The sequence below is a fragment of the Heloderma suspectum genome, chromosome Z (genome assembly GCF_057233095.1).
Source record: "Heloderma suspectum isolate Gila_16-S chromosome Z, 16-S_ref, whole genome shotgun sequence".
Taxonomy (NCBI): domain Eukaryota; kingdom Metazoa; phylum Chordata; class Lepidosauria; order Squamata; family Helodermatidae; genus Heloderma; species Heloderma suspectum.
Window position 1 is genome coordinate 18,269,489 of NC_139476.1, and position 13,538 is coordinate 18,283,026.

The following is a 13,538-nucleotide window of genomic DNA, read 5'->3' on the forward strand; positions in this document are numbered from 1 at the left end:
CTGTGGATGGGGAGGGGACCAGGGAGGACGGCTTACGAGGAATCCTCCAGCCACCCCAGCCTCCTTCCTTCCCCCTCACCGATGCCTCAGCTAGACGGGCAACACCCCCCCTCCCGGTCTAACTGAAATGCAGAGCAGGAGGAGTGCAGAGGCGACAATCACCTCCGTCACCCCTCGCACTGGGAGGCTTCTGGCCGTCCCCGTAGGGCTATGCCCTTCACTGCGTATGCTTTTCCACCTTAACTTTGGTTTCTGTCAGATGGAAAACAGGGTCCAGGCTGCCAATGTAGCAGCTGCTGCTGTTCCTACCTGTGGTGGCAGAACACGCCCCCCCAAGAGCCCCCAGGAAAGGTGAAAGCTGTGCCACATCCCCGGCCCGTGGTGAGCCCTGCCTGCGAGAAACGGTCGGGGGGGTGCCCCTCCCCCTGGATAATGTTGGTGAAATTGAACCCCCGATTCCTCTGTCCACAGATAGTGGGGGAGGATTTTGGGAGTCCATTTGGGCCCGCCTTGAAATGCATGAAGCCCAGCATGGCTCTGGGTTTGAGGCATGGGCCCCTGGGCAGAGGGCGGTACCTGGAGGACGTGCCCAGGGCCGTCACAAGCGCCTGCAGCAGGCCTGCCACGAAGACCCAGGGGTTCTTGTGCGTGACGATGAAGTAGATCAGCGGCAGCACGCACAGGCCGTGGATCAGGAGCCCCACAATGACCGTCAGCGTGTACATGCCCAGCTGGCCACCCATCACTGCCAGGTCCTCCATCTCCAAGATCTTGCCAGCGATCAGGAAAAGGATGCCGACGGGGGCATACCTGTCACGAGAGACACACGTCAGCTGGGCCAGCGCCAAGGGTCAGCATACTCGGGTGCCCACCAAGGGCCCACCGCCCAGCGGGGCCCACTGACCAGCGCCCCTCCTCTTCAACAGAGATTTAATGATATGAAGCAGTACAGAAATATGACCTGCATAGTCATTTATTTTAAAATGCACCATTCACTCTTCGATACCCTGTGCTGTTTGTTATTTTGCACTGCACAGTATTGTATTCCATCAACCATTTGCAAATCCATGCAGGAAAGGTTTGTGATTGGGTGGATTAAAAACACTGTCTGTCTGTCTATTTCATAGAAACTCAGAATAGTTGGGTTGGAAGGGTCCTATGAGACTATCCAGTCCACCCCCCTGCTCAGTGCAGGAATCCAAGTCAGAGCATCCCTGACAGGGGGCTGTCCAGCCTCGTCTTGAAGGCCTCCAGTGTGGGAGAGCCCACCGCCTCCCTAGGGAATGGGTTCCATTGTCGTATCGCTCTGACAGTCAGGAAGCTTGTCCTGATGTTCAGCCGCAATCTGGCTTCCGGTAACCTGAACCCATTATTCTGTGTCCTGCACTCTGGGATGATCAAGCACTATCCTATCTCCCTTCAGTCTCCTCTTCTCAAGGCTAAACAGGCACAGTTCTTTCTCCTCATGGGGCTTTGTTTCCTGATCATCTTTGCTGCCCTCCTTTGAACCCTCTCCAGCTTGTCTGCATCCTTCTTAAAATGTGGTGCCCAGAACTGGACACAGTACTCCAGATGAGGCCGAACCAGTGCTGAGTAGAGGGGGACTAGCACTTCACGGGATTTGGGTGCTATACTTCTATGAATGCAGCCCAAAAGAGCATTGGCCTTTTTTGCAGCCACATCACATTGTTGGCTCATATTCAGCTTGTGATCTACAATAATTCCCAGATCCTTCTCGCTTGTAGTTTTGTTGAGCCAAGTATCCCCCATCTTGTAACTGTGCATTGGGTTTCTTTTTCCAAATGTCTACATTTCTCTACTACCCATGAGCCAAAGATCTCTTCACAAGACTACAGACAACTGTCCACCTTCAGCAAACCCCTTGGGCCCGGCCTGATCTGCAGCCCCACTCGGATCCCACACTCAGCTCCTGTTTCCTTCCCAGAAAAGGAGGGTTTTCTCTGGAGTGTTTGGCCGCGGGCTCCTGGACTGGGCGCCCCCTCCCTCCGCCCTCGCTCACCAGATAATGATGGCCACGAGCCGTAAGATGGCCTCATTGAGGCTGTCGAAGAACTCCCGCAGGGCCTGGCCCTTCTGCTTCATGCTGCCGATCACCAGGCCGAAGCAGATGGAGAAGACCACCAGCCCCAGGGCATTCACCCCGTTGACTGAGCCGGGGACGGGCATGACCTCCTCTTGGCTCAGCACCTCCGAGGGGAAGCTGCCCAGGGCATGGCTGACGTTGTGCCAGATGGCGGTGGCGTTCTCGAGCAGCGAGAGGGGCGAGGCACCGGTGGCGTTGAGCACGGCGCTGCTGATGTTGGGACTCAGGTGCTCGGGCAGCGGGGCCGGGGTGGAGCTGCTCCGTGGGACGGTGCGATTGACGACCCTGATGCTGTACTGGGTCTTATACTGAAAGGGGAAATGGGTGACGGCCATCATTTGGTTTGTCCTCCTCCCGCCGCACCCATCTGCCTTTTGTGCATGCAGTGCCTCTCTGACAGGGATGGTCTCATGATCCATCTCAGCAAGCCGCCCTGGACGCCTTTGGAGGGGGCCAAAGCATGGGGTAAAAATACTAGAATTAAACAGCCCTTGCAGATTAGAAAGGTCTGAAGCAGGCTTCCAGAGATGGGCTGAACAGAAACTCCAATCCTTCGTTGAACCTCTTTCAGCCTGAAATCCAATTTTGGAGAACGTGGGGGGGGGGGGGAGTTGCATTCCAGTGACAGGCGGGGCCACAGGCAGAAAGGGGTGGGGCCAGAAATGCTAGACATACCCCCCAAACCAAGCTGTGTTAGCTCAAAACTCTTCCTGCCCGTCGCTAAGCCCTCACGAAAGGCATTTGAACTCCTCAGAACGAGGACAGAAACTGTGAAAAACTCAGGAAACCACCAATGATCCTGGGAAACATAAACGAGTATACTGGCTTTTGTTGTTGTTGTTGTTTTTATTACTTTTTTATTTTTATCGCTTTTAATATTTTAATTGTTTTTATGCATGTTATTGTTGTCAGCCGCCTTGGGAGGACTTCTGCCCTGAAAGGCGGCCCAGAAATATTTTAAATAAATAAAGCCAACAGGACAAGGTGAGAGCTGTAATGCTCTTGATTTATCCCCCCCGCCCCAGGAGCTCTGGCCGCTGGGCGGCCCCCAAATGAGAGTGATGTTCAAAATGGCAAGCGGGAGCTAGACGGGGAGGCTTACCTGTCTGAAGCAGGCTTCCACAAGATTGGGCGGGAACATGTTCCTAAGAGAAGAGAAAAGCCCAGAAAAACCAGAGCTCAGGAAAACCGAAGGGCAGAAAAACCTCACAGCCGGGCCAGCCTCAGGGCCCTCTGGAGGTGTCCCCACCAGCACCCGGCTTCCCTCACCGGATCAGGTCCATGAAGGCATCGGTGGTGTGGACCGCTTCGACTCTGCCCTCCCGGCGCAGCTTCTCCTTGCTGCCTTTGCCAGGGTGGATGACAAGGACCATGAAGATGCCCACGAAGACAGCGAGGACGGTGGTCATCATGTAGTAGACGACGGCACGCAGCCCCATCTTGCCAGAGGCGCCGCTGTCCAGCGAGGCCATGCCTGGAGGAGGAAGCGAGGCAGCTCAGGGCCCTGGCAGGAAAGGCTCTGCAGCCCCCGCCAGGATCTTTCAGGCCGGTTTCCCCAGCCCTCCCTGGAGATGCCGCCAAGGAGTGGACCGGGGACCTTCTGCAGTCAGAGCAGGGGTCTGCCACTGAACTACGGTTGTTTCCCTCAAGGCAAAGCGTGGTTCTAGTCCTCATGGCTCTGACTGAAGGGCTGATTCGGACAGGAGCGTAGGAAGCTGCCTTATACTGACTCAGGCCGTTTTCTATCCAGCCCGGTGTTGTCGACACTGACTGGCGGTAGCAGCTGTCCGGGGTTTCAGGCAGGACTCTTTCCTAGGCCTGCCTACTGCTGGGGATCGAACCTGGGACTGAGCTATGGTCTTTTCCATAGTAAGTAAGATTCTGTTTATTGCTTTCATCTGATTTGTGCCTCACCTTTCTACCCAGAAAAATGGCACTCAAGGCGGCTAATGGCATGAGGATTCTAGTCTTCATGCTTCTGAATGAAGGGCTGATTTAGACAGAAATATAAGAAGCTGCATTCTACCTAGTCAGGCCGTTGTTCCATTGGGCCCTGCATTTCAGCCTGAGGAGAGACGTTTCAAGCTTTTCAAATGGGGGGGAAACCTGCAAAAGAGCCGGGAAGCCACCCAAGAACCGGTCATTGGGGAAGAGCGGGTGAGGCCAGGGGAATGGGACGTGTCCACCTAGGGAACCCCAGAAGGCCCGTTTGGGACCTCAGCGGGGTGGGATTTGGCCTCCCGGCAAGAGGTTCTGCACCCCTAGTGTAAAGGCTCATGGAGGCCCCTCGTCCCTCAACTTTCACCATCAGCAGCCATTCCAGCAGGAGATGAGAGGGCAAAGCAGGGCCATTCCATCAGCCTGGCTGACTTATTTTTCTCCCATCTTCCCTCCCCATCCCGTTTTTCTTTTGTGCGGGCCGTTTTTAGATGAAAAGCCTTGGGGGGGAGGGGACAGTCTTGTTCAACTGATATGTAAGTTGCTCAAGATAAATAAATATAGGACATACCACCCAGCATATCTGGGACTGCTGTTTCCTGCTAAAGGACGCAAGTGGTTCCACATGAACCTATGACCCATTTGGAGTCCACCTGAAGAAGAGCCTTCCATGTGGTGGCCCCCTTTCTTTGGAACTCCCTGCCCCTGGAGGTCGGGCAGGCACCAACACTGTGTTGTTTCTAGCACCTCCTAAGTTTCTTAATTGACCAGTCATGGGTTTTAGGGGCATTGTGTTTTTTAAACAAGTCTAATTTGAATGTGGCATTTCAGTCTTTTTATTCTTTTACAGTTTGTTTTTTAAACAAGTTCAATTTCAATGTGGCGTTTCAATCTTTTTATTCCTTTACTGTTATATTTTTTAAGTATAATTTGAATGTGGTATTTTAATCTTTCTATTCTTTTACTGTTTTATTTTTTGTGTTCACCGCTCTGAAATCTGTTCTAGATATGGAGATATTTATTCGCAATATTTATATGGTATATAAATATTGCAAATAAATACATAAATAAATTAGAGCTGGATCCAACCAAAGGATCCTCGGCGAGTCCCACAATCCACCAGACCAGGGGGCTTCTGGGAAGCTCCCATCCCTGGTTCTGTCCCCCCCGCCCCCAGCATCAGAGGTCGACTCTTTGGAACAAGGCAGCTCTTGGTGCCCCCACAGCGCCCAGCTGTTGGGAGACGTGACGGCCACTGGCCATCTGCAATCCACCGGTCCTTCTCACGACCTCCCCGCACTCTGCACGGCACAGGCGGCTCACCTGTGATCAGGCTGGAGATGATGAGCGGAAGGACGAGCATCTGCAGCATGCGCATGAGGAGCTCTCCAGGGAAGGAGAAGTACTTGATTTGGCGGTAGGTCATCCGGTAGGGCCGGAGGGCGAGGGCCAGCGTGATCCCTACATGCCGGGGGAGAAGGAAGGCGGTCAGAACTTCGCTCCCGGGTCAGAAGGAAGGCGCCCCTCTCCCTGCCTTCGGCGCATCTCGGTTCATGTCAGAAAAACCAGGCAAGAAAACAGAAGTGCCGCCCACCCAATCCCACCAGCAACACCCATCCGGCCGCGAACACCCACTGAGGAGCCTTGCCAGCTGTGCCGCAATGGGCCTGGTGGCAAGCCCAAAAAGGGCTTTCTCCGTGGTGGCACCCACATTGTGTAATGTCTCCCCACACCCCTTGTGGCATGGTTGAGGCACCAGTGAAGGACCGAACCTTTTCACCCAGGACTGCCCAGACGGACTGTGCTGCCTGGCTTGTCGATGGCTCTGAGTTTAAACATTTGAATTAAGGATGGTTTCGTCCTGAAATGCTTTCAGCAGAGGCATTTTGTATTCTTTGTTTTTAAATATTTTAGCCGTGGACATTTTTTGTTTGAAGCATTTGTGCTGCAGGCTGTTCAAGTCGTCATTTAGATATAGGCAAGAGGTCTATAAATCGACAACGTCGTTATTATTTTTATTATCATCATTATTACCACTACTCTTACGTTGAGATCCCACCATTTTTCCTTTTGCAGGAAAAGGAGGGTTGGTTTCCTCCTCCTCTTCCTCTCCATTTTATCTTCACAACAACCCTGTGAGGTAGGCTAGGCTGAATCCATAACATATCAACCAGCCTTTCCCAACCTGGTGCCTTCCAGGTGGGTTGGACTACAAGTCCCATCATTCTCAGCCAGCAATATATTATTAGTGTTGGGAGCCAGTGCAGTGTAGTGGCGAGAGTGTTGGACTGGGAGCCGGGAGCTCTGGGTTCGAGTCCCCACTCTGCCATGGAAGACGACTGGGTGACTTTGGGCCAGTCACAGACTCTAAACCCAGCCTACCTCACAGGGTTGCTGTTGTGAGGCTAAAATGGAGAGGAGGAGGATCATGCAAGCTGCCTTGGGTTCCTTGCAAGAGGAAAAAATGCAATAAATACCAAAAAAATACCAATTATTATTATTGCTGCTACATTTATAATAATACCCTATGAGGAAGGTTAGACTGAGAGTCAGTGACTGGCCCAAAGTCACCCAGTGGACTTCATGGCTGACTGGGGACTTGAACCTGGGTCGCCCCAATCCCAGCCCAATGCTCTAACCACTATCCACACTGGCTCCCAACACTAACCTCTTTTTAGCTCAACCTGCCTCCCCCACCCCCCACCCCCCACACATCCCATTCAACACGCCGTGCCCTACCAAGGCCCAGAATAACCCTCATCAACACAACACAGCATTTCACCGTCCCAAAAAGAGGCGCCCTCCGCTTTCCTTTCGCAAGGCTCCCTGGGAAAGGCTGTCCAGGAGGAAGAGGGACCTCACCTCTGAGCAAACATGGGCATGGCTGCACGGGAAGACCGGATCCCCGCGCACCCATGAGACTGGAAAGCAGCTGAAGCAAGCTGGTAAGGAGCAAACGACAGGGCCCTGCTGGCTGAGAATGAGGGGAGTTGTAGTCCAGCCCACCTGCAGGGCACCAGGCTGAGGAAGGCTGCTTGATTCATTATATCCCTGGCTCAGCCTGGCCTACCTCACAGGGGTACGGTGAGGATAAAATGGAGGGTGCAATATGGCCTCGGGCGGGGAAACTCTCCGCCTGCCACCCCCCTGCCTGGCCTTGTCCACTTATTCATTTTGGAGGTTTTACATCCCAGCTTTCTGCCAGAGCTCGGACCCACAAAGCGGCTTGAAATATGATTTAAAACACAGGTGTGGAACTTCAGCCCCGCAGGCCAAATCCTGCCTGCGTGGGATTCCCCAGATGGCCCCACCCCTTCCTTTGGCCATGCCCCCTTTCCCCGGACTGCCAATCATTTGGTGGTTTCCCTGGCTTTTGCAATCCCACCCCCATTCTAAAAGTTTGAAATGCTTCTCCAAAGGCTCCGCTGCTGGCAGCAAGCGCTTCAAGTGACAATGTGCTGGTGTTTTTGATATCCCCCGCCCCCCGTTATCCCTTGGCCCTGCCCGTTCCTGGAACGCGGCCCCTGAGAGCTTCTCTGAAAGTGAATTAGGCCCTCAGGCTGAGAGAGGTTCCACACCCCTGCTCTAAAACAAGAGGAAGCTCATTGTAGTCCAACACATCTGCAGAACACCTTGGCCATGCTCCCTGGGAATGATGGGAGTTGTAGTCCAACACATCTGAGTCCAATAATCTCCCTATCACATTTCCTTCCAGTTGCTCTGGATTCCCCCCCACCCACCCCATTCTTTACTTTTCTGTAAACTGGAAACCTGAAAGAACTGAGTTTTTGGCCCACTCCCAGTCAACGGTCCACCCATGTCAAACTGAACCGGCACATGGCCGCTCATGACCCTGGGCTTTGCCATTTGGGGTTTAATTCTTCTCCTTCTTCACAAAATAAGGTGGCTTTTGCCTTTCATGCAACGTTAACCGATCCCCCACGCCAATCTCGTGGGGAGTGTTTCGACACGCCAGACTCGAGGCAGATCTGCTTTGAGAAAGGACGGGGTGCCGGAGAGGAGAGAGGTGGGGTCGGCCAACGATGAACTCCAGCTCTGTTCCTGCCGGCTCCGAACCATGATCCCCTCTCCCAAAGTCCTTTGCCTCCACGCTGCAGCATGTGCCGGGGACGGATCCTATTATGGGAGATGAGCGCTCACATAAACTGTCAGATGCCAGCAGAACAAGCATCCAGCGGGCACAGAGCCACTGCTGGAAGCCCAGTGGGAACCACGCCAGAGGGGGCCTCGCCTTTTACAGCAGTCTCGTTAGCGTGCCAATCTCTGTTGCAACCGCAGAGCTTAGGACCATCGGAAGCTGCCTTACATGAGTTAAGATGCCTCCAGGGACTGAACCTAGGACCTCCTGCAGGCAAAACAGGGGCTCGACCACTGAGCTACAGCCGTGAGGTTCTAGTCCTCATGGCTCCGAAGAAAGGGATGATTTAAATAAGAAAATAAACTGGCTCAAACAGCGTCAGACCTAGTATTGTCGACACTGACTGGGTGCAGCAGCTCTCCGGAGTTTCAGGCAGGATTCCTTCCTAGCCCTACCTGGAGATGCTGCCAGGGACTGAACCCAGGACCTTCTGTGGGCAAAGTAGGTGCCCTACCACTCGGCCACAGCCCTTCCCCTAACTATAAAGCAAGACTCTAGTCCTCATGGTTCTGAATAGTGGGATGACTTAAATGGGAGCATCAGCTGCCTTATGTGACTGAAGACCCTTGGTCCATCTACCCCGGAATTGTCCACACTGACTGGCAGCAGCGGCTCTCCAGGGTTGCAGGCAGGAGATTTCCCAGGCCTACCAGAGATCGAACCCAGGACCTTCTGCATACAAAGCAAGGGCTCTACCACCAATCAGCTACAACCCCTCCCTGGAGTTGCAGTCCCAACATACCTGAAGGGCCCCGGGGGCGGGGGAAGACTGATGGCACCCTAGAAATTATTCTGGATAGAGGCAGGGGTAGCTCAAATTGGGCTGAACGGGGAGTTTTTAGGCTGGCTGTGCTTAGCAGCATTCCTGAATGTCCCCCAGTTCGGACCTAGCGCTCGTACTGGGAGTGGAATTCCCAGGTTTCTCACCTCTCCTGGAGCAAATATGCTCTCCCCACCCCAAGCTTGGTGGGAGGGAAGAACAGGACAGGAGCTTAGGCACATCGGAAGCTGTTCATATCGGGGGTTTCAGGCAGTTTTTTTTCAGCCCATGCCAGGGATCGAACTTGGGACCTTTGGCGTGCAAAGCAAGGACTCCACTTCAGGGGAGGGAATCATGAGAATGTAAGAAAGAGCCCTGCTGGATAAGGCCAAGGGTGCACCTAGTCCAGCATTCTGGTCACCCAGTGGCCAACCAGCTGTCAACCAGGAACCCACAAGCGGGGCATGAGGGCAACAGCACCCTCCCACCCATATTCCCCAGCAACTGGTGTACATAGGCTCACTGCCTCTGGTACAGAGCCATCAAGACTAGTAGCCATTGATAGCCTTTTCCTCCAGGACTTTGTCTGACCCCCTTTTGAAGCCATCCAAACTGGTGGCCATCACTACATCCCATGGCAGTGAGTTCCATAGTTTAACTCTGCACTGCGTGAAGAAGTCCTTCCCTTGATCTGTCCTGGATCCCCCACCAATCAGCTTCATGGGATGACCCCACTCGGTTCTAGTATCAGGAGAGAGGGAGAAAAAATGCCCCCCTCTCCACTTTCTCCACACCCAGCATCATTTTGTCCACCTCTCTCATGTCTCCCCTCACTCGCCCTTTTTCTCTAAGCTAAACAGTCCCAGAGGTTGTAATGTTGGATCATTTCAGTTGCCCGTTTCTGCTCTTTTTCCAGCTCTACAATACCCCTTTCTGGAGCAGCGACCAAACTGGTGCACAAACATGGCCACCCCATAGATATATAGAGAGGCATTATGATATTGGCAGTTTTATTTTCGATCCCTTTCCTAACGATCGCCAACATGATCGGCCCCCTTTCCTGGTCTACAACCCTTTCACTTCAGCCCCCTAACCTGGAATTAATGCCTTAGCCCAGGACGTGTCAAGCAGTAACAAAGATCAGGGTGCCCCTGATCATGTGCAGAATGTCCTCACATCACTACCAGGTGAGGACAATCAGATCCCCCCCTCCAACCACCCACAGGGAAGGAGTTCCAAGCCAGAGAATTGTGGCCACAATGGGGGTCTGGGGCCCCCAAATCTCCTTCTGCAGCCACTGTTCAGGGACACCAACCAGGGAGTCCCTCCCTATCCTGAACCCAATGGCAGATTGCCTTTCAGAAGAAACTCCGCTCCACAACCCATGCCGGATGGGGAATGCTGGGAGTTGTAGGATTTTTTTCTGTCTAAACATGCCCAGAATTCCACCCCAAAGTGGGGAAGAACGGTCCCTTGCCAAGGATGGACCAGCTAGTAATCAAAGACGACCCCGTCTAACCTTTCGTTCCTCCTAAATGAGCACCAACACGCCCCACAATTCTGTGATTTCGCCATTGCGCGGCCGCTGGTCTCTTCTGGGTCTCCACTGTCTCGTTCCAACAAGAAAACAGGGCAATTCCGGCTAACTTGGCCGGACCCTATCCCCGCTGGATTTGTGGGGTGCTTCCTCTGCTTTTCCACAGTAGCGTTCAAAATGGTTCACATCACATGGGCGTGTGCACGAAAGCACGCCATGGCGGAATACAAAAAGTCTCCCTCCCTTGCTGCCTGGGGCCACTCAATTGTGGGGAAGAGTTCCAGTTTGACCTGGATTCTTACGCGGGCAACAGATGTCCCCAGTGGCTGAGCTGTAGATTAGGAGTTGGTGCCATCCAGATGTTTGGGACTACAGCTCCCATAAGCCCCAGCACCAGGATTATGGACACTGCAATCCAGAATATATGGAGGGCCCCAGGTTGTCTACCCCTGCAGAGGTCAATCTTCAGATGTTTTGGACTTCATCTCCAAGCATTCCTGACCCTTGGTCATGCTGAGAGGGGCTTCCGGGAGCTGAAGTCCAAAACACCTTCTGCCCCCCTGCTGCAGATGCCACCCAGCCCCCAACACACACAGGGTCCCTCCTCCCCGTACCCAGCAGGACGGCCGAGATGGTCAGCATCACAAAAGCGTTCCTCTGCAGGCATCCCTTGACACTCTCCCGGGTGATGCTGTACATTCGCTTCCGGGCCCGGGCCGCTCGCTTCTCCACAGCATGCCGGAGGCGGTGCACTTGGCTCCCCGATCTGAGCCCCTTGGAGGACTCCTCGTTCAGGAAGAGGCTGTTGGCGTGAGTGGGCCGCTCGCCCATCATGGGGCTCAGATCCGGGGGGGACGGTGTCCTGGGAAGCTGTGTGGGGGAAGAAGCAGAGAGGGGACTGAGAAGAAGCAGGGGGGCAGCTCTTTCCATGCCCCCCAAGTGGTGACCTCGATCCCGCTGCCTGGGCTGGGGAAGGGGAGGAATTACCCAGGCTGGCCGCAAAGCTGATCTGGGATGGCACACGACCCAGAAACACAAGGAACTGTTGTGCTCTTGGGGAGACGCTGGGTGTTCATTTAAGCTGACCGTTCCCCAACCTGGTGCCCTCCAGAGGAGTTAGACCACAGCTCCCATGCAGGCTAGGGAATGCTGGGAGTTGTAGTCCAACCTCTCAAGGGCACAAGGCTAGGGGCATCTGCTTCAAGAGCTGAACACGGAGAGCTTATTTGGCTCAGGGGTGACAGCTCGGGGCAGGCCACAGACATGGGGCAAGAAGGCCAGGTAAGCCCACCGACATAAAGATGGGCCTTGACAGCCAGCCCATCCAGCCCTGTCTTGTTTATTTGGGTGGGAAGTACCTCTCATCTCCTAGAACCTTTTAGCCGGAGACTGATCCTCCCTCCCTCCAGGGCATCACGCAAGAAGAGCCTCCAGGAGGCACAGATCTGCAGCCACTTGGTACGAAAGGACAAACAAAAGTGCCCTGGCCCCTTTGGGCTGCAATGCCGGCCATATGGCTTCTTTCCTCCTTGGCCAGAGACCTGTTTCCTAGCGAGCCCTGCAGCCACCGGAGATCCCAGCTCCATCTGAAACACCCGAGAGCAACCCTCTCAACTCACCTTCCCCAAACTGGTGCCCCCAGCTTGAGAAAGCCTGATCTGAGTCCAAGGATTTCTCATGCGCTACTGGGGGGGGGGGGGGCCTGCAGCCATGGAATGCTGTCCCAGAGAGGAGGAATCTTCCCCACCCGCAAACCCATCTTGGCAACTTTCCTCCGAGCCCCCTGACCTTTCAGGTGAGTGGTTGCAGATCAAGCTGGAAATTATCGGCAGAACCTCTTAATCGCTCAACCATCCGCTTTTTAACTCATCTGTCAGCTAACCATTGCCCACGCTCTCTGGGCATTAAGGCTACAGGCGAGTGAGCAAAAGAATACCTGTCCTTCTGTGGTTTGCTCCTGGCTCCCCCTACGCCAAATTTTAGATGGTAATCTCCTCGAGGCAGAGACCTGTCCCCCGTAAAGCACCAGTGACAGTGATGGCACTACTGTACCAGTAGTAAATATCTATTGAAATACATGCAGAGAAACAAAAAAAAGTTCAGAAATGTCACCAGATCCAACAGCCAAGCGCAGCCTGTTTCACCACCGCCTATGTTCAATCCCCCCTTTCTCGTATTTCTAATGTTATTTGTTTTTATCTGTGTTTGCTGCCCGCGTAGAAAGAGAAGGGTCACTCCTCCCTCCCACCGCTGCCAGAAAAATCAGTCGGGGATCCCCTCTCGCTCACCAGCCTTCACCCACAAAGGAGAAAGCGAGCAGCCCATTTTCCAGAGGAGGAGACCGAGGCGGTGTGAGGGGAAGGGGGCGGAAGGGATGAGGGCACCTGGGGACAAACGGAGGGCGCCAACTTCAGCTGGCAAGAGACGGGTTCTTTGAACTGCTGTGTGGAATATTACAGCCACTCAGCTCTTTCCAGATCCAGCCCTCCGAAAGGGAGAAAAGCCTGCCTCTGGGAAGGGGAGTCTGCCCCACAGGGATCAGGGAGAGCCCCTTCCTCACGGCGCCTTCCTCAACCCACCTGGAGCAGCGGAAGCAGTGGGTCCGGTCAGACTTTCAGCCGGCCTCTCTCTGTCGTTCCCTGGAGCCCTCAGGCAAAGAAGAAAGAAAAAGTAAAGCAGGATTATGCTTGGGAGGTACAGAGGAGGAGGAGATTTTGGCGGTTTGGGACTGCAGGCGCGGCTGCCGGATGCCAAGCAGGGATTAACCCTAGCACCACCTGCGTGGAAGCCGGAGGAGGGGAAGGCGCTACTCCGGCATCCTGCTCTTCTATTCAGACCAGGCGGCCGGGGGGGGGGGGGGGGGAGCAGCCCTGCTGGATCAGACCAAACGGATATCTCATCCTGCAGCTGAGCAGACGTGTCCAGGAGCAGATGCCTCCACAGGGGATGGCAGCCCTTCCCCTTTCGCTTCTCCCCAGCAGCTAGCGATCCAGGGTAGACCGCCTCAGAATAGGGAGGTCCGATGTAGCGGCTACGGCAA

General features: G+C 54.2%; 1 protein-coding gene across 2 annotated transcripts in view; it reads right to left on the reverse strand.

Annotated features, from left to right (window-relative positions):
- Positions 1-13,538, reverse strand: part of LOC146333821 (excitatory amino acid transporter 1-like) — a 33,190-nt gene that overhangs the window by 12,433 nt on the left and 7,219 nt on the right. For both annotated transcript variants that reach the window (XM_084826031.1, XM_084826033.1), the window contains exons 2-9: positions 13,078-13,145; positions 12,435-12,563; positions 11,113-11,368; positions 5,366-5,503; positions 3,374-3,578; positions 3,207-3,249; positions 2,021-2,412; positions 577-810 (exon numbers count right to left, since the gene is read on the reverse strand). In XM_084826031.1, coding sequence (XP_084682157.1) covers positions 577-810; positions 2,021-2,412; positions 3,207-3,249; positions 3,374-3,578; positions 5,366-5,503; positions 11,113-11,332 — 1,232 coding nt within the window. In that variant the 5' untranslated portion in view covers positions 11,333-11,368; positions 12,435-12,563; positions 13,078-13,145. The remainder of the gene's footprint in view (positions 1-576; positions 811-2,020; positions 2,413-3,206; positions 3,250-3,373; positions 3,579-5,365; positions 5,504-11,112; positions 11,369-12,434; positions 12,564-13,077; positions 13,146-13,538) is intronic.